Genomic DNA, 26,584 nt, shown 5'->3' with positions numbered 1-26,584 from the left:
TGTGGTACAGATCGGTGTTAATCACTATCGCAGTGACAAACTGTTAATAAGTTTCGGAGGTTCTGAATGAATTATGATGTGATTTGATTCTAGGATTTCGGTAGAGTTCTGATCTGTTCTCTACGATGTCTGAAGTTCTTCTCTTCTATTCTGTTTTCTGGAAAGGTTGGATTAGAGGGAAAGTAGGAGGAGTTCAAAAGGAGTCGCGGTTTCTCGCGGGTCTCGGATGATTGGTTAAGGATGATGGAATAATTGGGGGTAAGGTTTCTGGTTCGTGCGTGAGATCTCGGTGGTGGATTAGCGCGAGGTGGTTGGCTTAGAGAAGCAAGTGACGAAGCGCTGATTGGTCTTATTATCATTAAAATGAGGGCGCTATCCTGAATTCTGAGAATAAGGGTTTCTTTCTCTGTGAGCTATCCGTGATTTCTCTTCCCACGTTTCCGGTGTTTTAGTCTTTTTGGTTATCTTAATTGTTGCAGGGTTTTATTATTTTGGGTTATTACGGTTGCATGGGAAAAAATATATATACCATGTATGTTATGAATTTGACTGATGAAATAACGGTTAATCTAGCGTATGAGAACTATCGATATAAGAATTTGGACGTCATGATGGTAACTATGTGTGTTGGTATTAATCTACGACTATCGGTAGGAGCACGTAAGGCTCTCTTATGGTAACTGCACGCTGGTCAGGTAGGGCGCAGAGAGGGCGCCGCCGTGGATACCGGCTGGCACGTAACACCCCTACCACTCAAAAGTGCCGGAGTTACCAGACCTGTATGTAAGACCGTGCTCTTGGATATCATGGTGAAACGACGGCAACGCTATCTGTCGGTTAACGGCGGCAACTCGAGGACGTTGTTTTCATACCAGTAAATACATGATTCACATATGTATAGATCACGGCATGTTTTAAATTATTGTTTTATTTAGTGCAATACGAAATTAAAAGTGATATTATGAGCCACACTATCATCTAATGTGGATTTCAGAATATCCATGCAGAATTCTTTCGCGGATAATCTGTGTCGAAAGGTAAGTAAATGCACGAAACATGAGATATTCTTTCAAATTCATTGTAATTTTTACTACGTATTTATTTTTAGGATTATCGTATTACTAACAATACGATGATCAATTAATTAAACATTTATAGGGTATAAACTATTGCAAAGCCACCATGTTCAAGAGGTCGTCGAAATTCATGATGAAGCTAGTGGAGAACGAATCGTCTGTGGGAAAGTAATACCACAGATGAGAGTACATAATTCGCCGTACGAAGTGAAATTAGAGGTATGTATTAATTATGAGATAAATGAATAGTTCAATAATAATGTAAAAAAATATATTTTCAGGAACTTTGCATCTATACATGCAAAACAGAAATGGAAAATGAAGATGTGTCTCCTTATCAAAAAGATATAAATAATAAAGGAATAAGTATATGGGTCATTGAAATTAGATTTAGAAAAACACATTTTTTATTTCGGTTTATAACAACATTAACAAATGACAGATTTTCTTTCATTATTAAGAATGGGTATAGAATGTGAAACTAATAATATATTATTGGTGGAAACTATTTCATCTTTAAGAATGAGCATAAAATTTTGAACTAATATTTATAGATGAAAAACAATGAAATAAAAAATAACTTGCACGAGATTCTCTAAAAATGTTGATGCGAGATTTTAAATTAAACATGATTAAAATTTAGTATATCTGTTTCGATTTTTATTTATGCTGGTTTTAGTACGTATATATTACTTAAAAACATCCACATCGTTAACACAGTCATGAATATTGAGTACTGTATGTTTTGATTTGCAGATTTCGTTTGTCATGTATGTTTGTGTACATTTTGTGTGTATTTTCTCGATCCTTATGTTCTCTCCGAGTGTTCTTATTCGGCTGCCACGGCTTGTTATCTGGTGTACTATAAAAATAAAACATTACAGAAAATCTGACGTTTGTATATTTTCAATACGTTAATTTCTTGTATCAAATTGTTATAATATTACTTACATTCTTCTGACAGCTTTTATCTACTCATTTCTCTTGCTAATTTCCCAATTTCGTCTCGAAAACGAATAAAAAGTTAACTCTGGATTTTTCAATTGGGTATTTTTGCAATCCACAACACAACAGTACCTCGTACCACACATTTTTTGTTTATTTCGGAGAGCACTTTTTAATTGAACTAATACATAAACCGCACAGCTGACCGCACTGCCAAGAGGCCTTTTTTGAGATACATAACGAAAGAAGAATTGTCTGAATGCGATTTGAGCGCCTCTTAGGGAAAAAGTAAAATTTTCGCTATAAAATGTCAAAAAGGAAGGCGGCGATCGCAACCTAATAAACCTTCTTGTTATAAACATACTTCGTCAATTCGTAAAATACGCATTTGAAGTGAGTGAAAACCAGTGAAAACCGAGTAATTGCTTTTTCCACCTCGACTGACATTAAATCCGAGGAAAAGGTGGCAAACGGCGAATCGCAAGGTCATACGGGAAAGGGGGAGAATGTGTGCAGGGCAGAGGAAAAAAGTATGCGTAAAAATACGTGAGATAACACCGCTGCGCGAGGGCCGAAATGGATTGATCATTGGATCGTGGCCTGGATGGCCTGGATGCATGCATGTGTAATTTACTACGCGCCGCGGTGCTTCGATTCGTCGTGAATGCAGGCCAGTATATTCGTAAATGCATACGTACGTCACACATGGAGATTTCTCAGCACCGCACCGATCAATCATGCATTAAAATGTCAGCCGGCATGTTGCATGACGAGAGTTTAAAAAACAAGAGGCTGGTTATTCGTGTTGTTCTATGCGATCTGCGTCGTAGAGACTCAAACAGGCAACTAATGGCTTGCCGTCGCGGAATTTGAGGTTAACGTTAATTTCAATACCCTTTTTCCACAAATTTAATTGTGCTCTCGTCGTTTGTTTTTGTCACCGTTTCGATATCGAAATTCTATGCTACGTAACGATCATCGGACTATAATGGAGGTAGCATCTGAACTCGCGTTTTGCAATTAGTATATCTAATGGTCAAACGTTGAGGTTATACTCTGAGTGCAGACCTAGTTAGACAGCAAGTCACTTATAAATCAGTTATTTAATATGCACGATTTTTTCTTACCCTCTTGTCCCAGGAATATAACACGATTGTTGTTATCTGCAGGTATCATTGTACTGTGCGTTTTTAACACTTCGAATATTACAGTTTCATTCCCTTTACGTAAGATAATCGGTCATTTGGGTTAAAAATTGTTTGTCGTTATAGGCGGGTTGACATGATGTGGATATAAGTTTTAAAGCTTCTTATTCTTAGGTGGCAAAACAGAGGTCTTCTTTTCATCAGAGAACGCGCATTCTTGAATTTTTTGATAAATCCTTATCACCCTGTTAGGCGTGGATTAGATATTGTTGTCTTTCAGCCTAACTTTAACTACAAACATATCATAAGAATCCACAGAATCACTCAAGGTTTCTTATTGAAAAAGGGAAATTTGTAGCGTGGTTTGCAACGATAAAATTTAAAATTTTATTGACGATTCATGACGAAGTCCTTTTACAGTTTACCTGCCTGAAACATATCTTGTGGAAGTTTTCAGAAGGCTCCACAAATCAAACGAGCACAATGTTTCACACGAAATTTTAATTGATAATGAAACAGTTGATATCAAGAATAACTAGATGAAGGAAGTCAAATTCCCAAAATGAATAAATAATTGAATCTAGGTTCAGAATAAAAACAAACAAAGATGATGGGACGAAGTAAGTGTCCGAACTGTGGAGAAAATACAAACGCATCATCTTCGCGCCTTATCGAAGATGCTTGTGGCCACAGGAAATGTCGAATTTGTCTCGTCGATGAGGAGGACGGATGTAAGACTTGCCAGAATACGCCACACATTCAGAAGATTGGCAACTTTGGTAAGCAACTTTGAGTGCATGTCCAAATGTCTTTATACCACAGGTTTTTTCTATTCTAGACTATCCAGTACGCTCCTCCCAACTGGAATCTATGCCTCTGGTTTCCAGTGTATCTAAACCTCGTTCTGAGAAAGAAGAAACTCCCTCGCAGCCTCTGGAACTTGTGATGAACAAGATGCCAGACCATGATCGAGTTCAATTTGACGAGCAAGATTCGTGTGAATCGGAAAGTTCTGGTCGCCAATCGGATTGGGTTGATGATCAGAATATAAGCGCTGAAAATATTCCAGGAATATTGAACTCGAATCACAATAACTCTGCGGCTTTGGCGCAGCGATATGTTACATCTGAAACAGGTGAAAAAAAATCCATGGCATAGATCAACTTTGAGAAATTTTACTTCTAAGATATGGAGAAACCATATGGAAAGATTTAACATTATAGCAATGCCAATGCATTATCCAACAAAAATTCTATGCTCTTACAGCTATTGAAAAAACATACATATTTCATATTCCAGTCAGGTCTCTTTTTCCACTTTTTTCGCGATTTCCGTAGTTCGAAAATGACGCAAACGTAAAGTCTGCTGCATATATATATGGGGGGAATGTAGGGGGAATATCGAAACAAAACCATGACTAAACAGATTTATCAAAAATGTGATTAAACCTGATTAAACTAATCATAATTAGAAAAAAAGTTTGTGATTTAGAAAGAAGTTTTTGAACACTTAAGTTCAACTGCAGATAAATTTTTGACAGCAGATTATACTACTGTTTTATTGTTGAATAATTCATGTGGTTTGTCTGATTTTTATGAACACTATATCTTGTTTTATTCGTAATTGAATCCCTTTCAAATTGTCAGAGACTGACATTTTTATTCAGTTCGTTTGTTGATGAAAAAAATCCAATACGTACAACTCTTAGATTGATTCTAACAAATTCAAGGCCACTGGTTTAGTCTGCATTCGGTGGCATTGAATGTGCCAGAATCAATCTAAGGGTCTGTACAACCGTTATAATTTACACATAAATACAATAAATAAAGAAAAAATATTCCCTGACTTTAGGGTTTAATGCTAGCGAGCAAGTCACAGAACTCCAAGCACCTGTTATCCTCCAAACTCATGCCCAAAAAATGGAACCACTGGAACTAGTCACCGACGTACGATTCTCTCCAAAAACCGAAAACAACCATCAGAACATGCCATCTCAGATAAGAAATAGAAACGAAAAAAGTGTTTGTACTTTTTTACTCGTACTTGTACCTCGAGTAAATTCACAGAGGCGGAACTGACATTAGACATTTTTTCCAGGATGAAACGATCGATATTCCTGAACAAGAAGAATCAAAAAAAGTAAAGGGACGCAAGAATAGTAAGCTGAAAAGAAGTCATATATCCATTATACCAGGGCCACCAGAAACGTACAGGTGTAACATATGCGGAAAAACTTTTAAGAGTGCTACGGCACAGAGATATCACGATTCCTGTCTCACTGGGATAAAACCGTACAAGTGTACCATATGCGATAGAAGTTTTGTCAAGCAGTCACACTTTCAGTATCATGAACGAACACACACCGGCTACAAACCTTTCAAATGTTCATTCTGTGGAAAAGCATTTCCGCAGCGTAATAAACTCAACAGGCATCTTCATTGTCACCAAGGTATGAGGAATTTGTTCCCAATCTACATTCCAAAGTTTTCGGTGATTGAGTATAAATGTTGCAATCGCTGTCGCAGATGAAAAACGTTACAAATGTTCCATTTGCGAGAAACGATATAGCAGTCAAAATGATTTGAAGAGTCACATGAACGTCCATACCGGCGTTATGCCATATACATGCCAAATTTGCAAGAAATCGTTTCGCGAGGCAACCAATTTGACGCGTCACATGCATACGCATTCTAGTAAGTCAAATAATTATTATATTTTAACCCTTTAATTTTATTTAAATCCCCACTCGTGTACCAGCTTTTTTTTACGCAGTTTTTTAATTATTAAACTATATTTTTGGTAACAACTGCCAAGTTTTTTGGTTCCACATGGTCCCTGAAATATATCTAAGCAAACAAATTATGAAATTTGTTTATTTATTTATTACAAAAATAGAAACATGTAAACCAATGGTTGAAATTCGCACTTTTCCACGAAAATAGGTATTTTCTGCTAATCTACCATCAAAATCGAATGCCAATTTTTACACAAACTTAAGTCACACCAAAATATCTTACAGAATTTTTTTTAAATGTATCTTGTTTTTGTTTGGATCCGTAATTTTGAATTTCCAAATTGTGAGTTTAGATTCGTAATCAGCAACCCCAAAAGTCCATTTATGCAAAATTTCAAGTGCATCTATGGAGAGATGTATACATGACAGGGTTAATCTCATTTACTTTCTAAAATACGATCCCAAGCTTTTGGAGTACTTTTTCTAACCTTGATCGCTTGACAGATGAACGACCTCATATGTGTGAACAATGTGGAAAGAGCTTCAAAGATAAAAGCTTGCTGGTTCGTCACAGGCGTACGCATGGAAAGGAGCGCCCATTTTCATGCTCAGACTGCTCTAAAGTATTTCTATCCAAAAGTGAGCTGAGTCGGCATCTCGCAGTGCATTCCGGTGAGTCCACAAACAAAGGATTGGGGTTTTGGTATTGCAAATCAGTGTTATTGGGCGGTGGGAGTAAAAAACATATGTTTCAGACGACAAGCCGTTTCCTTGCCAGTTTTGTAGCACTGTATTCAGACGAAAGGACAATCTTAATCGGCATATGAGACATCATCATTCGGAGGATCAAACCTCAACGTCAGAAAACAAAACTAAAAACCGGGAGGACGAGACTCGGCCAGTGAAATTAAAGCCAGCTATTACTTCTAAACCAAAAACGAAATCAAAAGGAAAGTCGAGAGCCATTTCGGCTGTGTTACCAAAGAGTCCGTGCAAAATGTCACTTCATTATCTAAATTCCCATGCGCAAATTGACTCTCAATTGGATTGCAGAAGTAATGTTACACCGGTTATAAGGACGACTAGTGAGTTGAGTAATGCTGTGCCTGTAATCAATGGACCAATTAGTATCAAACGACCAGAAGAGAAGATGAATTCTCCAAAAAAAGCTTTCACTCATACAGAACCAATTCCACTGGCCGAAGCAGTCGTTATAAACCGTAGAATCGAAGAAAAGTTATATCCCAAAACAAATTTAAATCATGACTGTTATTTCCAATCTGACTTTTGCAACAGGATTGACAGACATTCGGTTCACAAGATAATACCCCTCCGACCAAATACTTCCAACAAACCAATGACAGTTGGCAAGATTCAGAGCCCTGAAAGATCACAATTCGAAGCACAGTCTAAAAAAACGCAGCCTTCTCTACCTGAGAAGCTGCTTTTTTCGGAAAATCAAATTACGCAGCTTGAAACAGTTAAAACATTGACTGAATGTCACGATACAAAAGGCATGAACATCCCAAGGCATACAGTTCCAAAAAAACGTGCAATAGATCAGTTGAAATCGAAACCTATAACTGATTACTCTTCGAACTTCCTAACAGTATTTTTACCGGAAACTCTGTCAAGCACAACCAAGTGTGAACCAGAGAGAGCTAATTGTGTACCTACAATTACAAAAGCTAGATGTGCAAATAGCAGGAATGACTTGAGAGAGTCTAATTTATCCACCGCATGTGGCCCAGATAACTTTGCATCAAATGAAATTAATGTAATACATATAGAAGGTGTAGAAAAGTCGTCGAATGTTAAGAAGTTGAGCGATATACATTGGAGACGGAGGACATCGGAGATACTAAGACCTCGCATCCATGGATTCAATTCTTACATAAATTGTCAATTGTCTAAATTAGAAATGCCCAACGAATTGACTGATGTAAAAATGGTAGGGGCTAGAAAATAATTTTACTAACGTTTACAAAATTTAATCCGGTTCGAAGGTCGGATTGCATTGAAGGTATGTGATATAAGAAAATTGAATAGACTCGGAATTGCGAATGATGTGATATTTTGATTGAATAATGTTTATTCTTATTTTCATAAGACTTCTTACAAAACTATCTTATGTATTATATTATATGTATATACACGTTAACTATCATGTGGTAATTAAACTTTACAACTCTTCTTTTCACGTAAAACTGAAATTGAGGCGAATGAATTGAATATTTCTTCTATTCGAGTTTTATAATAAACTTTTATATTGTTTATATTTCAGTAAAGACCTTATACAGTACTCAATTATTAATAAAACATTTTTATTCTTAATTACAACCCTAAAACTGTCGTAAGCTTTACAGCGATAAAAGTTACATAACTTATTGTCATGTTAAAACTGAACTTCGAACTTGTCGAAAGTTGTCACTAAATAAATGAAATACGTATATATATATAAAGCACATTTTCTAGAATGAGTTTCAGTCAGGATATTACACTCACAAGCCACTGAGCAAGATGCTCAGCTTAATTACTATGCAACTTAAGACAACTTTTAAAAATCATTTGAATTTCAAATATTAGTGACTATATGCTTCGAAATCGCGTAAAACTGGAGAAGAGATCATTTGAACGCTGGTGATGGTAAAATTAGCTAAAAATTTCAGCTATCTACACCATTTATTTGGAGCTACATTTCATCGTATGCCAAGTTAGTCTATCTTCATAAAATTGTATAACAACTTGAGGACATATTACATTGGCTTCTTTTGCAGCCACTAAGTCTGTTTCATCTGTTCCTTTCCTGAAACCAATGACAAAAATTAGTACCCCATGTTTCTAGCAAATCATTTTTGCTCCAGATGCCACACAGAGTTTAATAATACCTATATCCAAATCAAGGTCCAACATTCTCTAGCTAATAACATGCTATGCGTGAATAAGTCATACTTGATAAGTTTACCAAAAAAGTGTATCGCATTCATGAGTTCTCTTCGAGTTCAACAAAATTTTGTGATTTGAAAATGTTCGTAATGCATGTACGTCTCGCTTAATATTTCATTCAGCAATATTTGTTCCACTGATAACGAATCATGAAAATCTTGACAGGCAAGAAAATCTAAACATTTTAAAATTCAAATTCTGTGAGTACAGACAAATGCAAGTCTGCTTCCTGGAAAAGACATATCGTGCCAACTTTATTAATCGATGGTCTTATTTGAGGTTCAACAGTCATCTGAACCGCCAAATAGTTTGATACGGTTCCAGAATAAAAACAAATACATCAGGATTATTGCAATATTATCGGTGGCTACTTGTGGAAATAATAGCTCACCATTTCATCAAGAACATCAACTCGCCACCGCAATCTGATACTCCGATTATTTTTTCTGGTTCCAAGGCACGCTTGAATCCCTGTGCCTTGTCAGTATCCTCAACTATTTTTCGTTTGTTCATGATGCAGAATGCAAATAATACTTTTTTCTACTTGTTGCAGATGCTTCTGTAGGACAACTTTAATCTATCGGTTCTTTCTATCGCTATCCCTAGTTTGTTCGGTCTGTGCGTTTCTAACTTTAGTTGCAAGAAATTCAGGTATAGACTTCTCTTCTGCCCACCAAGTGAACGCACGATTGTATCCTGACCATCCAACAGGAAACCTACGGAGAAACCACAGAAAAAATTGGTTTTATCGAAGTTCGCAAAATTTTTCTAGCTATGTTCATCATATAGTTGAGCTAGCGTAGAGAAGTGAATTGGTTTATGGTCCTTCTCTTCGACGTAATTCGAGAGATCCAAACAGTTATCATGTACAAAATTGGGTGATCATGATTTTCATGCCGGTTAATGCTTCGAACGATATAGAAGCAAACGAGTCCATACGGATCCGATGCAAAATAGTCATAAATATGGTATGAGATTTGAGAGGTCGTAAAATTAGCCAGGGGGAAAATCCGGCGAAAGGTTATCGTCGGAGAGCCATGACAGCGACGTTGATCATTCGGCACGATAACGCGGGAATTTTCTCAAGAATTCAGAACTGGATGTAGGATCGGGAAGCTATAGAATGCAGATACGGCATACGTACATACATGGAAATTATTTGATCAGCAAAACCGTAGACTCGAGACGAACCGGAAAAACTTCACATCACGAACCAGAAATAATTCCGACATACCATTTACCCTCGAAAGCGTTGCTTTGAAATTGTTTTACCCGCCATGACATTTTCAGTTGGACAGAGTCACGGTCGTGTATACAGGTCTAGGAACTCTGTCCAAAAACCTGTGCCTCTAACTGAGGCCAATATTTTCAAATTTTGCCACGTCGCTAGTGACGGAGGGCATGCGCGCATTACAGCCTCGCCACCGTCTATATCGCTCTGTCGCTGTCACACACGTGCTCCCGAGATTGCAGCGCTCCGCGCTTTTGCGGCCATTGTGGGAACATGTGCCTCAGATAGATGCACACTGTGGGGTATACGAAATATATGGGAGTGCCCAGACCTGCATATAGGACCGTGGACAGAGTCGACAGAGTATACTAAATTACTGTATATTATCGTATGTAGGTATAAGTTATACATTCGATATAGCGTGTCCGGTAGCGGTGACTGCGCTTCTGAAAATAGTCCATGTCTGTCCCGCGAGATTCGACAGTTTATCACCACATTGATATTGAAAAATTGGATATTTTCACAACTTGAGTATCGATGCTGCCTCTAAAATTTTATACTACACGGACTGAGTGTTCGGTGGATAAAATTAAGGCCGAGGTACCTGCGTGATGGCATCTACGCTGATAATTCGACGTCCCAACACACAACTTCCGGTAACATAGCTCGAATCAGCCAATCCGGAACGCTGAGACGCATCGATCGAAGTCAGCCAAGCACTTGGTGCGCACTAGTGCGTACTTGCGCAGTTCAACAGATGACCTTGGCCTGCGCTGCTTCACTTCCCGAGCAAGCGATATCGGGTAAAGTTGGTGTAGCTGTGGTGCGTTCTGGGAATTTAATTTCGATTTCTGCAATTCGTCGCTCATCTAACCATGGTCAAGATGGATCACGACGTAAGTAACTGAATTCTCGCTCCCTTATTATCCTCCTGAATAACGGATCCGCGATAGCGATATGTTGAAAATATGCCAATAGTGTTGTGGGCAATGGCCGCGTCACGTTGTGTCTGTACAATTTAGCTATCATCTCTGTTCATCGTCATTAACGTATGGTTTAATTGCGCCCGACAATCGACTTAGTCAGGCTTACTAATCAGCGCCTGGTAAATTCTTTCTCGACGCAATTGCGGTTTAATTTGACGAAAATTCTCGCGGCGGCATCGATCTTCCTCCCTTCTCACTCTTCACCCACAACAGCGGCTCATTTTGTTTCGGCGTACCCAAGCCGAGCACCGCCATTTTGATTTGTTTCTAATTTTAGAACGTATCTGGAGTTACTTTTATGAAAAAATTAAAATCCTTTTGTCAGCTTCACTTTGGTCTGAACTCTTGCGTCATGGGTAAAGATGAAAATCTGCACGACTACACGCGTTATTTGGAAGAATTCTCGAGTACGTTGCTTAGCAACTTAATGGGGTGCCCTAGTCGATTTCGACGCTGTCGTATATGTATATCTCCAAATGTCGGAGCTCACGTATCAAACGCGAAAAAGGGGTTAAAATCTCCGTTGTATACACAATTCTGAATAGAAACACTCCAATTTATTTTCATTTGGTGCAGAAATAAAGAAATGGCACGGTTTCTACGAAATCGCAATAGTAAATTCGTAGAATTCGTGCCAATTGTTTATTTCTGCGTTAAACGAAAATGCATTGAAGTGTTTTTGTTCAGAGTTGTGTATAAAATGGGGTTGTTCAACCCATTTTCACGTTTGAGATACATAGACTTGGATATTTGGAGTGAAATGTATGCATTTCAGTGATAATCACTAGTCTATGTATCACAAAGTCTTATTAGCCATTGTAAATTCCAATCCTAAGTTATTATTTATGCGCTGCAATGATATAACGCAGGTCTTAGAATCCAGTTTATATTCGTATCTTGATTTTTCATATTTCACTCCTATCACATGTAACTGTTATTGTATTTGCGGTGACTAGGTGTTTCATGTGTAAAAAATGAGCACAAAGTGTGTACCATACTCAAAATGTCAAACTCACTGTTGTCTGCTTATATTATTCACCTCGGATGAAATTGCATTTTTTTTTTTTTTTTTTTACAATAGGCACAATTTTTTTACTTTTTAGCTTTCAATTTGTATATGTTGTAAATAATACATTCTGATCCATGTTTGTTTTAATGAGATTTTATATTGATAGCTAGGATGTATACCATCCACTCGGAACACTCCATATATTAAAATTCCATATAGAATTCACAGCCTCGTAAAAGATCCATATATACGGTTGATCTCTAATAGACATTTACAGCAATCCATGATATTTACATTCAGATTAAATTGAGTAATAGATATTCATTGATAAAACCGGAAAATCAGAGAATTCGTAGAGAATTTTTAGGCTCTGGAAATCTCAGGGAAATTCGCCAAACCTTTTCATACTTGGGGATATATAGGAAAGATATTTCTATTTTGCTTCTCAGAATTATCTTCATCTTTTTTATGAATATTACCTAATGCAAAATTAAATGTTAATTCATTTAAGATAGAACGATCTTTTGATTTTCGCTTTGGTGTAACATGTGCATGATTTTATTACGCCATTATATACAAGTTTCCTTGAACAGTATTTATGTCTTAGTTATGGAAAAATGGCAGTTAATTTTTGGGAAATAGGCTGTGAAAAATTGGGGAAATCCTTGCAAGTTTTGTACTCTGATTTTAGTGATGACCCTGTAATTTCTGCAGGAGCTCTAATCATTTCTGAAAATTAATTTGAATGCATCATTAACCATCTTTTGTGTATCTGGCTCGAAGTGGTAGTAAGTTTTATTTATCCTAAGCTCATCGAGTACTTAAATTTTAATGCCTTTTTAGTAACCACCTGAAAAAGATTACGAAAGTTTTGCTCCGTAAGGTGCCCTTTTTCACTTGAACTGTGACCTGGAGTTAACAAGAAAATGGTCATGAAATTTGTTTGCTTGAATTCCTTGTTTCACTTGGAATTGAAAGGAATTATGTGTAATCTCAAACTTTACTCAAACTTTTAGTATATCCAATAGTTGTTTAATGCTGTACGAACATATCTTTCAGGATGGAAAGAATGAGCCCGAACATGTGCGAAAATTATTTATTGGTGGCTTGGACTACAGAACCACTGACGATTCTCTTAAAAAACATTTCGAACAATGGGGTGAAATTGTCGATGTTGTAGTTATGAAAGATCCAAAGACTAAGAGGTCGCGAGGCTTTGGATTCATTACCTACTCTCGTGCTCACATGGTTGACGATGCTCAAAATGCAAGGTAACAAAATTATCTCGCAAGGAAATAACCTTCCTTGAACAACAAATATAACTGGAAGTTCGATCATTGCCACATATGAAAATTTGTTGCATTTTTTAATATATTGTATTTTTTTTTTAAATTATTTCGATCATAGACCTCACAGAGTAGACGGACGTGTTGTGGAACCAAAACGTGCAGTTCCGCGTCAAGAGATTGGAAGACCGGAGGCTGGGGCAACAGTCAAGAAGTTGTTTGTTGGCGGACTGAAAGACGACCATGAAGAAGAAGATCTTCGTCAGTATTTCCAAGCGTTTGGAAGTATTAATTCTGTCAGCATTGTCACAGACAAAGAAACTGGGAAGAAACGAGGTTTTGGATTCGTTGAATTCGATGATTATGATCCTGTGGACAAGATCTGCCTGCAGCGTAACCATCAAATCTGTAACAAGCACGTTGATGTCAAGAAGGTGACTAAGCAATTAAAGCTTAAAACTGATTCCATCGTTATACAGTAAGCGATGTGTGATATGAACTGACGTTGGGAAAAGTCCAATGGAATAATAGCAATAGGGAATGCTCACCACCATCCTCAACAACAAAAAAGCACACATGTTTCTGATAAGACATAGGTAATATTTCTTATACAGCTTTTTTTTTAAACTCGCCTTGTTTTCCTCCAGGCGTTAAGCAAAGCTGAAATGGCTTCTGCTACTGGTGGCGGTGGCGGTGGGGGTGGCAGAGGAGGTCAAGGAGGTGGACGCGGTCCACGAGGTAGCAATCAGGGAGGTGGCAACTGGGGAGGCCGAGGTGGCGGTGGTAGCGGAGACTGGAACAATGGTGGAAACCAAGGTGGATATGGAGGAGGTAATCAAGGCGGATGGGGAGGCAATGGACCTTGGGAGAACCAAAATCAAGGTAATTTAAGTAATTACAGTGAATGCCAAAGTAAAAGTGTAATGATTTAGTAGTTTTGAACAAAAGCACGCTGTAATTGCATTGGAATCTGAGTCATGTTCTGTCCCTGGAAATTGTTATAATTACAATTTACTAAAATAATTTTTGCTTCGAAATTTATTTGCTCTTCTCTATACTTTGATTTCACATCAACTTTCAGGTGCTCAATATTTTCTGGCGAAATAAACTTGTTCTGGTACGATTAGCGTCGTTTAATCTTGAAAAGAATTCCTGCCATACAATGTACTATTTTTGTTTTTCTTCAAAATTCAAGTCAGCTTGGAAGAATTACAACTAACTAAATAAAATCAATCGTCTTAAGACCAATACTCCATACATAGATGTGCTTGCATTGAATTTAAACACTTTGTATTAAATATACATTATATTGTCATATGAGTGGAAAAATTTTCGTTGAAGCTAAACGTAACTTTTTTGAGTGATCCACAAGAATAAGTATACAAGAAAATATGTATCCTGCAGTGTTCACCTTTTAGTTCTGAAGTGGACAAGGAAAAGTTCTTGCATTTTATGCATTGATGTTTTATTGGAAACTCTGGTTTTTAGTATTTTCATGAAATTAAATTCTCAAGCTTGAAATAGTGCTTACCACATTTTCCATTGAAAATATTCTAGGTGGTGGCTGGGGAGGTCAGGGAGGACAAGGAGGCTACAACAGTGGTGGAAACTGGAGCAATGACAACTTCGGAGGTGGTTATCAACAAGGCTATGGTGGTGGACCCGTTCGGAACAATTTTAATGCTGGTGGCAGACCTGCGCCTTATGGTAAAGATTCACAACTTCTAAATTGTTGAAACAATATATAGTAACTGATTTGTAAAAGAATATTGCCTATATTTCTTGAATTAAAGTGTCGTATGGTACTTGAGAGAGATTTGAAACTAATCAAGGATATTGCACTACACAAGATATTATTTTTGATGAATAACATTACAAATCACGTGAATTTTCGATCAAGTTCTACTACTTGAATACAACAGCAGAATACATGATAAACGGAGGTTTGATTCTGAACTGTTCGTCATTTCACGAACAGTTGGAATACTTTCCATCGTGTACCAAAAGTTCTAATCGATTTAGTACGATTGAAAATTCGAATTTTTACTAGCCCTGAGTATCAAGGATCAATCTTTGATAAATGAATGAATCCGAGGTAGCTACTTGCGAATAAGAAATGGTAAAGTTATTGTCACATATTGTGTTGTATTATTCATTTGTCATTGAAATCTTTTTATTTTAACTAAGCTTGTTCGATACAATCTTCAATTTTTTTTTTATTTTTTGCTTCCTTTACGCTATAATTTTTTAACTCGAGAGTGTATTTCACGGTCACGGTTATTCCTTCTTCGTTGTTCTTCATTTTCTCAGTAATCCTGGATGCCTTTGGTATTCTTACAATGGTACTTCAATGGCGATGCATCTTCAACAAAGCACTGAACTGTTGTGTTGCTGAGTAAATGGAATCATAGATGAAATAGTTTTGAATACCATGACGAATTTGTACACATAGGTGGTGGACCAATGGGTGGCAATACAGGCGGCGGCGGCGGTGGTGGCGGCGGTGGCAGCGGAGGTGGTGGCGGTGGCTACGGCGGTGGTGGCGGCGGTAACCAAGGAGGATACGGTGGCAACCCCGTCGGAGGTGGCAATATGGGCGGTGGCGGCGGTGGGAGGAGATATTAAACCACCCAATGAAGTTTGTTGCGACGCTACGCTCCCTCAGATGGTGAGTTTCTTTACCTGTCGATGTTCATGAGATTAAAGCAGCAAGGCTCGCAGTCACGAATATTGCGAGTCTGAAATTGAGGGTATTCAGCAAATTGTGTGCATGTTAACTTTTATTTTTTTAAATATGAGGTTGAAGATGGTAATATTGGTGTAGCGATGATTTTTTATGGGAAATCGTTATCTTGCAACTTTCGAACTGTGTGAAATCAGTAAGCTGTATTGGAGGAAATTGTATTCATATTTTGAAGACTGAACTCGTTCATTTCGAAATTGCGAAAGTGTGATTGTTTGTCCACTGTTTTGTTACGATAATGCTACTAACATCAACCTTGTTTTTCAAATTTCAATGCAAAGGTCGTCCCGTATTTTTGAGATATTTATTCAAATGACGTGCTAAGAAAAAATATTCAAGTGGGTGGTATTGATGTTTGAAACAGAGAATCTCACAGACTTAATTTATGATCATTAGAGATAATTCAGACATACAGTTATATTGATTGCTTAATAAAGTTAAACGTTTTCAATTTATTGTGCTGATTGTGTGTAACGTCACTTCTAAATTTGCAGTGAATAAGTCCCTAAGAGTTTTGTTGAGTAAAACTTACAGGTGATTCAGTAAGGATCATTTACGTTGTAGTCAATTTATTATTTTCATTCATAATGCGATTCTGAAAGAACATGACAAGTAAGGTTCCGACTTTCGGATAAGCTATGTAGTTCAATAATATTTACTTCCATAATTAGAACCAGACGATTTTGCTCATCGATTTTGCTGAGTACCCTGGAGATGACAGAAATGAACCTAATACTGACCAGCTTGAATCAATTCTCGAAATCAAGTTGATAAGTCGTTCTTTTTCAATTGTTTTATTTTTTATTTTCATTATCTGCAATACCTGATATGAGGCTTTTTGTTTTTGGAAAAAAAAAAAAAAAAAAAAATTGTATAGGAATTCTTGGAAAACATTTTTGCAAAATATATAGGTTTTAATTGAAAATTCAAATTAATTTAATGAATTTTGTCGATCTATGAAGCAGTACAAATAGTTTTGGAAGTATCAATGAATTCAGTAATGATGTGTCAAGTTCAAAAATGCAAATTGTTAGACAAAAAGAAAATGTACATTATCATTAGTTACGCCCCAATGGAATTGTTATTAGTACCCAGGCCTATTATCGTGTTGTCCTTATTAGATTCCAAATGATAATTTGCACTCTAATGCAGCAAGCAACTATTTTACGCTGTTAGAACATTAGTCTCATTTATTTAAATATATCTGTGAGTTTCTTTTTCTTATGTTATGCACTGGGTGCAGCCTATTCGGTTTATTATTGAATATTCGAACTTGACAACGGAAGACTTCAACACTAAATTTCATTACGAGAGGCAATCATTTGGTCAACTCTCATTACTTGTCAATTAGCATGAATAATCTTCAATATTATTATATATAATGTTTTTAATATTCCGTTTGTTCGTTTTGTTATCGGGTTTTGCACACTATATCATCAGGTTTTATGTTTCGCAAAATAATTATATTTTTAATTATGGCGTCATTCTCTTGTTAATATACAGGGTGGTTAGCAGCTACGCCTAAAAAAATAAACACTGGTATATGGTTAAATCTCAGACACTCAATTACCGAGAGCTTTTGCCGACCACCTTGTACTTTTTACACAGTCAGTTTCTAGTGTTAACGCATGCTAGTGTTAGATAAAATATTTCGTTGAGGTGCTATAAGTATCCAAGGCATTTTGTCCAGTCAAAACTATATTTGTAGTAGTACTGGTTACCATTTCTATTCTTTGAATGAGAAATCCATCTCGCAGATAAAAGAAAAATTGAATAGATGAATGAATAGAGAGAGAGAGAGTGAGAGAGAGGAAAAGAAACGTAGCCTGTTTATTGTGGTGAGAAAATATTTAGGCTTCAGTCTCAATTTTGTATTTTAATATTGGGCCCTTCCATGGATACAAGTAAACATTTTAAATGACAAGTAAAGAAGTGCGATTTTATATATCATTCCAGCTGTGGACTTACCGTGTTAACTTAACTAAACTAACAAATTTGTCACTTTTGAACCTCAGGTGACCCCTTGTCTACTAGTCGCCAGTACTTCTGTACTGTTTAGTTCGGAGCAGGCAGGGCTAAGGCTAGTCAGACAGGACCAGGCAGGCCAATCAGGATTCAGGAAAGAAGCGTCACCCGTTAGATCGAAGTGATGAGGGAGGCTTATGCGTAACCATATATTACATTTGAAACGTTGCATCTACCGCATCCACATGTAGAACTATCCAACTATCAACCAGAATCACAATAGTAAAATTGTGTATCGCAATAGATAGAGAGCGGGAGAGAGAGGGAGAGAGAGAAAACACGTGGTTGGTTTCAATTTGCGCGCCGCGCCGCCGTATTAACTTGGCAAAAATGTTTATAATATTTAAATAGTCGTTATTCACACGTTTCACACACTTGAATGAAATAACACGTATACTTTGATATGCCTTTGCCCAATCACATTCACATAAAAACCATACACACACGTACCTATAGGTAACATAACATTTTCAGGTGTATGACGAATATGACAAACAAAAAAGCTGAAAGCATTGAAACACCGGTCCATGTAAGAATCTAGGTTTTACAGAAATGATGCAGATTGTTATCATAGAGGAAATAAAAAAAAAAATTAGGCAAGATGATTCTTAAATAGACCAAAGGGGAAAGAGTTGGTAGTGTTAGTAATGAATAGCGGATGAAAGTGAAAAAGAGAGAGATCAGTAATCAAGTGCAAGGAAAGAAAATAGAGAATTAACAGGGAAAATGAATTTTGTTGCTGAGCATTTCGTATTAGGTTACCTACCCTAGGCTAAACTATTTAATTTTTAAGTTGTAATGTTTTAAGAGTTAGAGATAATAAAAAGTGACCACAACCTTTTCCATCATCATTTTTAATTACAATCAAAATAGGGAATCATCGATAGATTTTCGTAGATTAAGTCAAACGCGCACGTACAGATAGGACACTAAAATTGTAGTTAACAATCTCCACAGAAAGAAGTACCTATGCGCATAGCTAATTAACCGAACACGAATACGAACAATAACGATGAAAGGTTAGTTGTCTTTCAGTCAATAAATTACTATATTAATATTATTATTATTACTGCTGTTATTATTATTACGTACAATAGAAAGGATGTCTGTCTGCCTGGTTGTATTATACCTATTTAATTGTGTAGACAACAAGAGATTGGCAATCCCTGAAAGATCAGCGTTTCTATATGTAAACGCAGTATTAAAACAATTTGTACATAACTTACCCTGCAAATTATCAATATCTTATTTACCGTATGCATGGCCTTGAAAAGGTCTCTCGGTTAATTATATAGTAACTTGCATAATTCAACGTAAGTAATTTTTTATAAAAAGATGATCCTGGTAGATGATTTTTGAAGCTGTAAACTAGTCCAGTTATTGGTAAACTCACTTTCTGGTTTCTATAAATTGAATAAGTACAAATCTCATTGGTCGCCATTGTAATAACTTATCAACTGCTAATTATCGCTGAGGTATGTGAAATGTCAGTTACTTTGGGCTTTTTGATAAAATAGAACCTTACATGTTATTGATTGACCATCAATTATTACATTTACAGTGACTAGAAGTGGACGATATATTCACTTTATTTTTAAAAGGTGGATAGTGTACTCAACTGAGCAAATTCTGTACATGCGGGTTTCTTTTAAAAAGGATTCGAAATGTGTACCTACTAGTGGCATAGCTAAAATGGTACAAGGCCTTGTCCAGCGAGCCAACAAAAAACTTTGCTGATATTAGCAGCTTGACCTAGCTTTGTACACACAGCAAAAGCTTTTCACACTCACCTATTTAATCGAAAGAGAAGGTCTGGCTTGAGTAAAAAGAATTCAAACTCACAACGTAAATGTCAATAATCTGAACTCAGGATTTAGGTGATCGATCATAGATATAGTTCAAAGTTGTATCTGTAGAGCAGCTACAGTTCATTCTAAAATAATATAATTAGGTAAATTTTAGTTCTAGTTCAAAGGCAGATATATAGAGGAAAGATTTCCGTATTAATGAAAGTTTCGCTTCTAAACACAGAAAATATGGACTAACATGAAACAGTGTGTCCATTTTACTTCATGTTTTGCTAGACAGACGGAAAACTGAGAAGACTGGCTTTCCGTCCATGATTTTTTCAACTTCTGATGCAAAAAATTTTAACCGCCTTTTTCCAATCATGTATTCTTGGAGATATCATCAGGTGTACTGGTTTTGAAGGTTCTTACGTGATCAACATGATCAGAGAAAAGAGAATTGTCAATTTAAACATCATGTAGAATTGCAACTTTCTTGCCGTTCCATTTTGATATTCAGTTCTTTAAGATTGCTGAAGAAAGTTTGGATCAGGTTTTTCAGTAAACAGGAAATCTGAAAAAATAAACGAATTTCCAATTTATGGAATTTTCATGGGACACCGTGTTATAATGTTCTTATCTTGAAACGATTCTCAATCCATAAGCAGATAGATGTTCATAGCGGTTGAAAAGAATTTTACAATATGAAAATAAATAGATATATAAATGCGTGTAAATGTTGAAAAAGTAGAGGTTTACGTAGAAGAATTCCAAATTCGACATTAATTTTAGAATCGAGATTTTGCATAATTCTTAATTGTGTACAAAGCAGAGAAACCTAAAATAAGTCTGTAGTATTCCTTCTTGTTTCAATTAAATGAAAATTAAGGAAAATATACCAGACTGAAATCTTCAACAGTATCAAATCTATGTGTTACGAAATCTGTGGAGTTGAATTGGATGTAATAACAATCACCATGGTATTTTGTCTCTAAGAAGAAAAAATAGAACTTGATTACTTTAGGTTTCTGTGCTTTATACAAACATAAAAATCTGACATCTTTCCATGTAAAAATCCAATTACCAGACGATTGCACATCTGCAATTTTATTGCAGTCGTTGCCAGTGGAATACAAGTTACGAGTTTGTAATTACCTAGTAACTTTTCAGTATACCACTTATTATTTGAAACTTAGCATTTTACGATACTTATTTACTAAGGGATACGAAACTTGCCGTAAGAATGGATCCAAAAATAATTTGGGACGTAGTAGAATGCTGGCATTTCTCCGTTACCTTTAGTTCCTAGATAGTACAATACTTCCGTACGCACATACAGACTGGTAACTAGTGAGGAAAGTTAGAAAGGAAAGAGACAAAAAGAGGCGAAGAGCAAATAATGAAACAAATGAGCAGGCAGACAGGTAGCCTGAAGAAAAGGAAAGGAAAGGAAGGGAAATCAAGCCTGTAGCCTCATCGACAGACAGACTAGGCCTTGCTAAAAGCACTAGCCAATATAAACATCCGCAGGTAGGACATATAGATACATCTTTTTATGTATTGGTATTTCGTATGAATGATTGAGAAAACGTATGCATGATGTTAATGTATTGGTAGAGATTTCTCACAATATTTCATTTTATTTTTTCGATTCGGTAGTGATGTCGGTTCGCTTTATGGATCAACTAAGAATCGTGATTTCCAGCATTATTTCATTAAAAGGCTGATTAGATAACGGTTATTTATTTTGCCAAGTGAGAATAAATCAGTACGCAATACATAAAATTGGTCCTTCGTCAGCAGTGGCTAGCAGTAATTACACCAAGTATCTAGTTTTCTACTCTCCAAGAAAGTTTACATAGTTTTTAGTTTGTTCGATATTGATCGGGAATCGAATTTTTCATGTGATCCAACAAGCAAAAGAAAATTATAATATTCATGACTCAAATACGTCATCGTCCATTATGGATTGCAAAGTGAGAGAGCCGTTACACACAGTCGTGAATAAAATTAAAGTTACACTGGATAATGCGTTCATCTGTTTAAGGTAGTTGTAACGTGAACTTTAGTATTTAAGAAATTTTTCCATTGGCGTGATAGAACGTCCATTATCTACTACAAGTCGACAGATTCTTGTTCGTATAGTTTGGCAAGGAAAAAAAATTACATAATGGTTTCTTATACACGTAGATACACAAGGATGATGCGAAAAATTAAATGTCATTACCCCGAGCATAGAAGGACCATCAATATATTAACAAAATACTGTCGTGGTCCAGCGTACTTTCCTCAATCTTCGATTCCATGTTCAGTTTTTCATTGTGTCGTTTATAAATAATATCTAAATGTTCAGTTTAAAATGGCTCGAATCTTCTTCACTTTCCTATGTAACTGTAAGGCGTGTTATACACGCTTTTCACTTAGTTCTGATTATAACAGTACAACTACCTTAAAGATATTTAGTCTACAACGATAGACTAAGTCCAAAGTAATTTCGTATTTTGAACGCAATCTTGAATACACCTAAAATACTGACCATTGTTTTTTTCATTTAACTTACTCTAGGGCAATAATATCTTTAATCACGACTTGTAGAAAACCTGTGTATGTAATTCTTGTAATAACTTCTCCATTTTTTATTTTTTTTATTTGCGTATGTAGCACTCCCTAAACCCAAGAAATCGTCTGCAAGTCCCTAAACTAGGCAATGAGAAATGAAAGTGACTAGATAAATTTTATTTCATTTTCGTTGAAACTGTTCTCAATTAATTGTGGTAATGCTGGTGCCAATGAAAAGTTGGTTAAATTTATAGTGAAACTGATCTAGTCGATGACTGAGATATATTAATCGCATAGGTTTCATCTGAGTGGTTATGAAATTACTTTGAGCTGAAGACACTATCTAGAAAACCGAGCTTAAATTTATTTTAACTGAACTAGGATAGGATTAAAATATATGCCGTGTAATAATATTGTATGCTCCTTATGGGTAAAAATCACGACAACATTTAGGTAGGATGCCTATGTTAATTCCTCACTTTATTCTTTTACTTTACTTGTATTAATTGTTGTCTTTCGTTTTCATTAATTTCTGGTTTACCATTTGCCGGCCGGTACATTGAGCGTGATCGACGTGTCTACCTGACCTCGGGGTCTCTGTTCTCGCTTGAGGTAAGTTTATCAAAATATCAATTCATACAATATCCATCCTTTCAGGTTGTTGTAGCGTAGAAAAAACATTTTATACAATGCGAGCATGTTTTACACGTTTTTTAATGCGTGTTTGCCGTATACAAAGTACTAGTTTCTATGACTCTGTGAATGCGCATGCGCGGAGTACAGAAAATACTACTTTTAACTACTATGAGTCAAAAGTGGTCTTTGGTGTAATGCGCGCATGCGCTGTTGTAAACAAATCTTACGTTACGCGACCGTAACCTCAATTTTGTGCTTCGTAAAAAACGCGTAACATACTCTTGTTATAATATAAAGAACCGTGTGCAAGGAGGCAACAGTCTTTTCACCCCGCATATCTGCAATATTCGTCTTCGGCAGAAACGGCGTAGGGCGTGGGCGGTGTGGTCCATCGCCTACGGCCTCAGTCCGAGGAGCCTCGCGCCTCCGAAATTTATACAGCTTTCTTCAACTCATGAAAAATATTTATCTAAGGTCATTAAAAGCACTGACTAAGAATAAATATTTTACTCACTATAAAACGATAAATCTCACGGGCTAGCAAGCATCTGGTAATACTATTTTACCATATTCGTTTATTGTTTTTATTAAATATAGTTCAGCAACGTTTGCTGTGCGACCACCCACAGTTTTCCTTAAGCTTTTCACTTTTCTGGTACATAGAAGAGTCATACATAGAAACGATAACTCACGAAGGGACATTATACGAAAACTGTTACATCTGTAACTTTTGGCACCATTTTGCGAAACGTCATTTAACCGAAATAACAAATTATGTGCCGACGTCCATATCAAAAAAAATTTATGCGCTTCTTCATACGTAGAAACGACAATTCACGAATGGACATTTACCCGAAAAAATCTAAAGAAAAAAACGCAAGGTAATAAAGACAGTTTGATTACGTGCTCAGTAAAATAATCAGTTGATAATATAGGAATCCGGGATAGGAAAAAATTGTTTTTTTAAGCATTTTAAATTATGTACGGTATTTGAGATCACAAAAATAAATTTCATTTGTAAAAATGTAGCGCAAAATATACGTCTCGTAGTTGAATGTTATCTTGATTTTACCTACCTATTTAGTGAAATTTAGCTATTGCATTCGTTTTTCGAGTTTTGCAAACCGTAGGAACAATTTGAAAACCTACTTCCATTTTTGTTGCCAAATGATTTTTTTTTCTTTTTCTTTCAATATTGTGCATTATTCGTGATATCAGTATATTTTTCTTTTTCCTTTCATCATACTTAATTACGCAACGCATACATGGCGAAACATTTTTACAAGTCAAATCGGTTTTTGAGGAATTTTAAACATTTTCTCGACAAAATAATAACGTTATTACTTATGTATTCTCGAGCTCTAAAGCCTTAGAATTTGTCATTTTGGTTCAGTGACGAATCGAAAGTGATGTTTGTGCGAAACCGTGGATACCATTGCTGACGTTGCGGTGACTGTCCAGTAGTAAGGCTAAAAGCAGGACAATTTTGTTTCTTCAATTTTTTTACTTTTAGTTATTAAAGGTAATTAAAGTGAGGATGTTTGCATTTTTGTGAATAATAGTTTTCTCTGCATAAAACCCGACTTTCTTGCATCACCAAAGGACCCCGCAAAATTTATCTTGCCGACATTAAATTTCGTTCTTTGACCTGTCACTGGACTTTGGCTCACCTACGACTCGTATTGGCAAACTTACGCTCGGCCCGAAAAGAACCTCCTTGTTACACAATAATAATATACTATTTTCTGAAAATATCAAAATTTTGGTTCATTATTTTTCTTTCCAATGCGAGCAAATTAAAAATCGCTCAACACTAGATGTGGATTCTCATTCCTTTTATTCGAAACAAAAGTCAGCCGAAAAACTTTCATGTTTTAGTGAAAGTGAACAAAGTATATGGATCGTTCAATCGGTAAACTTTCAAGTGGTAACGTATTTCGGCAAACGGATTGTCGGTCGGTAATAGTAGAGTCGGTAACTTCCTGCGGTTGATAATTAAGTAAAAATAAGTTAAATTTCAACATTTGATTACTAACAATAAGCTGATGTGTTCGATACTCATAACCACGAAACAAAATATCCTTACGCTGATAATTTTTCTTTTTTTTTTCTTTTTTTGCTTTATTCATTCGCTTTACTAAATTTTAGAAAATTTTAAGTTTCCAAAGTTATGCGTTCGAAAAAAAATGTATTGTTACGTCGAGGTTACGAAGTTCAACCTAATGATCTCTGTACCAAGAACTATTTAGGTAAAATTTTCTTTTCGACGTGCTCTCATCTTATTCTAGTACTTTTCACAGGAAGGAGAATTGGTTGATCAAAACATACAACACCATATCCTGTTTCTACGAACGCAGACATCTGTTTTCTGGTTAATTGATATTTTCTGAATCAGCTGAGTTTTCATTCACGAGTAATTTTTGCTTTTACCCTTCTCAACCCTGTTTAGGTTAATTCTTTCATCTGAAAATGGATTTTTGGTTCCTTGGGTCATTTCTCCTGTACTTGTCATCTGAATAAAATATTATTTTCAGATTATCACTACATCAATGAAAACGTATTTATGCAAGTGTAGGGCTATATTGAGTCTTTTTGTGCGAATTCTCAAAATTAAACTAAGGTTAACGACAGCTGGTGAACTTCTGAGTAGTATTTGCTGTGGAAAAAAACAGTAAGCACAATGTATGCACAAAAAAAGACCGCAGGATCGGCAACCTAGAGCTCATTTCTTTTTTCATAATGCAGTCCTCACAATTAGTCTATTGCATACTTTTTTTTATTCTGTCTAGTTATCTATTGTTTGAAATATTTACAGTATACTGTTGTCTATTTTGTATTGCACAAAAGTATTAGCATAATCGTAGTACATGAAGAAAACAACACCGAATTCAAAATTGTGCAATTGAAACATGTTACTTTCACAATATATGTAAAAATTAGGTAAAAGTGTATTCCTTCGACGCAGCCAACTTGGAGGAATTGCAAAAGAGAAACATTTCGTAAGTATGTATTGATTGAATATAATCTGGTCTATCGAAACGGCAATATCAAATCAAGTTGCGTATATAAAAACAGAGACAATTAAAATTGGTAAAAATCTTACAGTGCGCACTCATTGACTGGAAGCTACCATATTTCTCTTGTTTTGTAAACGCATTTGTGTACCTGTGTATCTATTTATGAAAGTGAAATAATAAAAGAAAGTATGAAAAACAGTCTCTAACTCTTGAATTTTGTTATTGCAGTATTATATTTTAGACACTAAGGCTTTTAAATATACCAATTCGTGAATTATTCAAATGTACGATACAAAATACCGTATTGTATTGTCAAGGCTTGATCTCAAAAAGAAAGTGAAAGTTACAGCGAATGACGTTATAAAACTGAAAGTGTGATTAACCTCAAAACCTAATTAGTAAATACATCTTCGTGCTGCACGTGCAAATTTTATTTGAAACCGTTGAACGGTTTGACTG

At 36.0% G+C, this 26,584-nt stretch overlaps 2 protein-coding genes and 1 long non-coding RNA gene across 12 annotated transcripts; 2 read left to right on the top strand and 1 right to left on the bottom strand.

Annotated features, from left to right (window-relative positions):
• The first annotated feature begins 2,565 nt into the window (after window positions 1-2,565).
• On the top strand, window positions 2,566-8,547 carry LOC124175487 (zinc finger and BTB domain-containing protein 49-like). 4 transcript variants are annotated; one of them, XM_046555813.1, is made up of 8 exons: window positions 2,566-2,691; window positions 3,751-3,945; window positions 4,005-4,301; window positions 5,018-5,187; window positions 5,264-5,615; window positions 5,692-5,859; window positions 6,405-6,572; window positions 6,656-8,547. In XM_046555813.1, exons 2-8 carry the CDS (start codon window positions 3,774-3,776, stop codon window positions 7,867-7,869), a joined length of 2,541 nt encoding a protein of 846 aa, XP_046411769.1. In that variant the 5' UTR covers window positions 2,566-2,691; window positions 3,751-3,773; the 3' UTR covers window positions 7,870-8,547. The 4 variants fall into 4 exon arrangements, with proteins under 4 accessions (XP_046411769.1, XP_046411768.1, XP_046411767.1 ...); XM_046555812.1 differs by having other exon boundaries at window positions 2,633-3,015; XM_046555811.1 differs by having other exon boundaries at window positions 2,633-3,190.
• A 689-nt stretch (window positions 8,548-9,236) lies between these two features.
• Window positions 9,237-10,479, bottom strand: LOC124175505. Of its 2 annotated transcripts, none has more exons than XR_006869177.1 (2): window positions 9,991-10,479; window positions 9,237-9,562 (listed from the first exon to the last, which is right to left on the bottom strand). It is a non-coding gene; the product is annotated as an uncharacterized LOC124175505 (long non-coding RNA). The 2 variants fall into 2 exon arrangements; XR_006869178.1 differs by having other exon boundaries at window positions 9,995-10,479.
• A 334-nt stretch (window positions 10,480-10,813) lies between these two features.
• On the top strand, window positions 10,814-26,323 carry LOC124175496 (heterogeneous nuclear ribonucleoprotein A1, A2/B1 homolog). Of its 6 annotated transcripts, XR_006869174.1 has the most exons (8): window positions 10,814-10,973; window positions 13,132-13,343; window positions 13,480-13,792; window positions 14,006-14,240; window positions 14,916-15,065; window positions 15,811-16,026; window positions 23,008-23,084; window positions 25,409-26,323. XR_006869174.1 is itself a non-coding variant. In XM_046555826.1 (7 exons), the coding sequence occupies exons 1-6, from the start codon at window positions 10,953-10,955 to the stop codon at window positions 15,981-15,983; spliced, it is 1,041 nt and encodes a 346-aa protein (XP_046411782.1). In that variant the 5' UTR covers window positions 10,814-10,952; the 3' UTR covers window positions 15,984-16,026; window positions 23,008-26,323. The 6 variants fall into 6 exon arrangements, 5 of the variants coding, with proteins under 5 accessions (XP_046411782.1, XP_046411779.1, XP_046411781.1 ...); XM_046555826.1 differs by having other exon boundaries at window positions 15,874-16,026; window positions 23,008-26,323; XM_046555823.1 differs by having other exon boundaries at window positions 23,008-26,323.
• Window positions 26,324-26,584: the final 261 nt, after the last annotated feature.

This window comes from Neodiprion fabricii, chromosome 2 (genome assembly GCF_021155785.1).
Source record: "Neodiprion fabricii isolate iyNeoFabr1 chromosome 2, iyNeoFabr1.1, whole genome shotgun sequence".
Lineage (NCBI taxonomy): Eukaryota > Metazoa > Arthropoda > Insecta > Hymenoptera > Diprionidae > Neodiprion > Neodiprion fabricii.
This window is presented reverse-complemented; position numbering and strand designations above follow the sequence as displayed.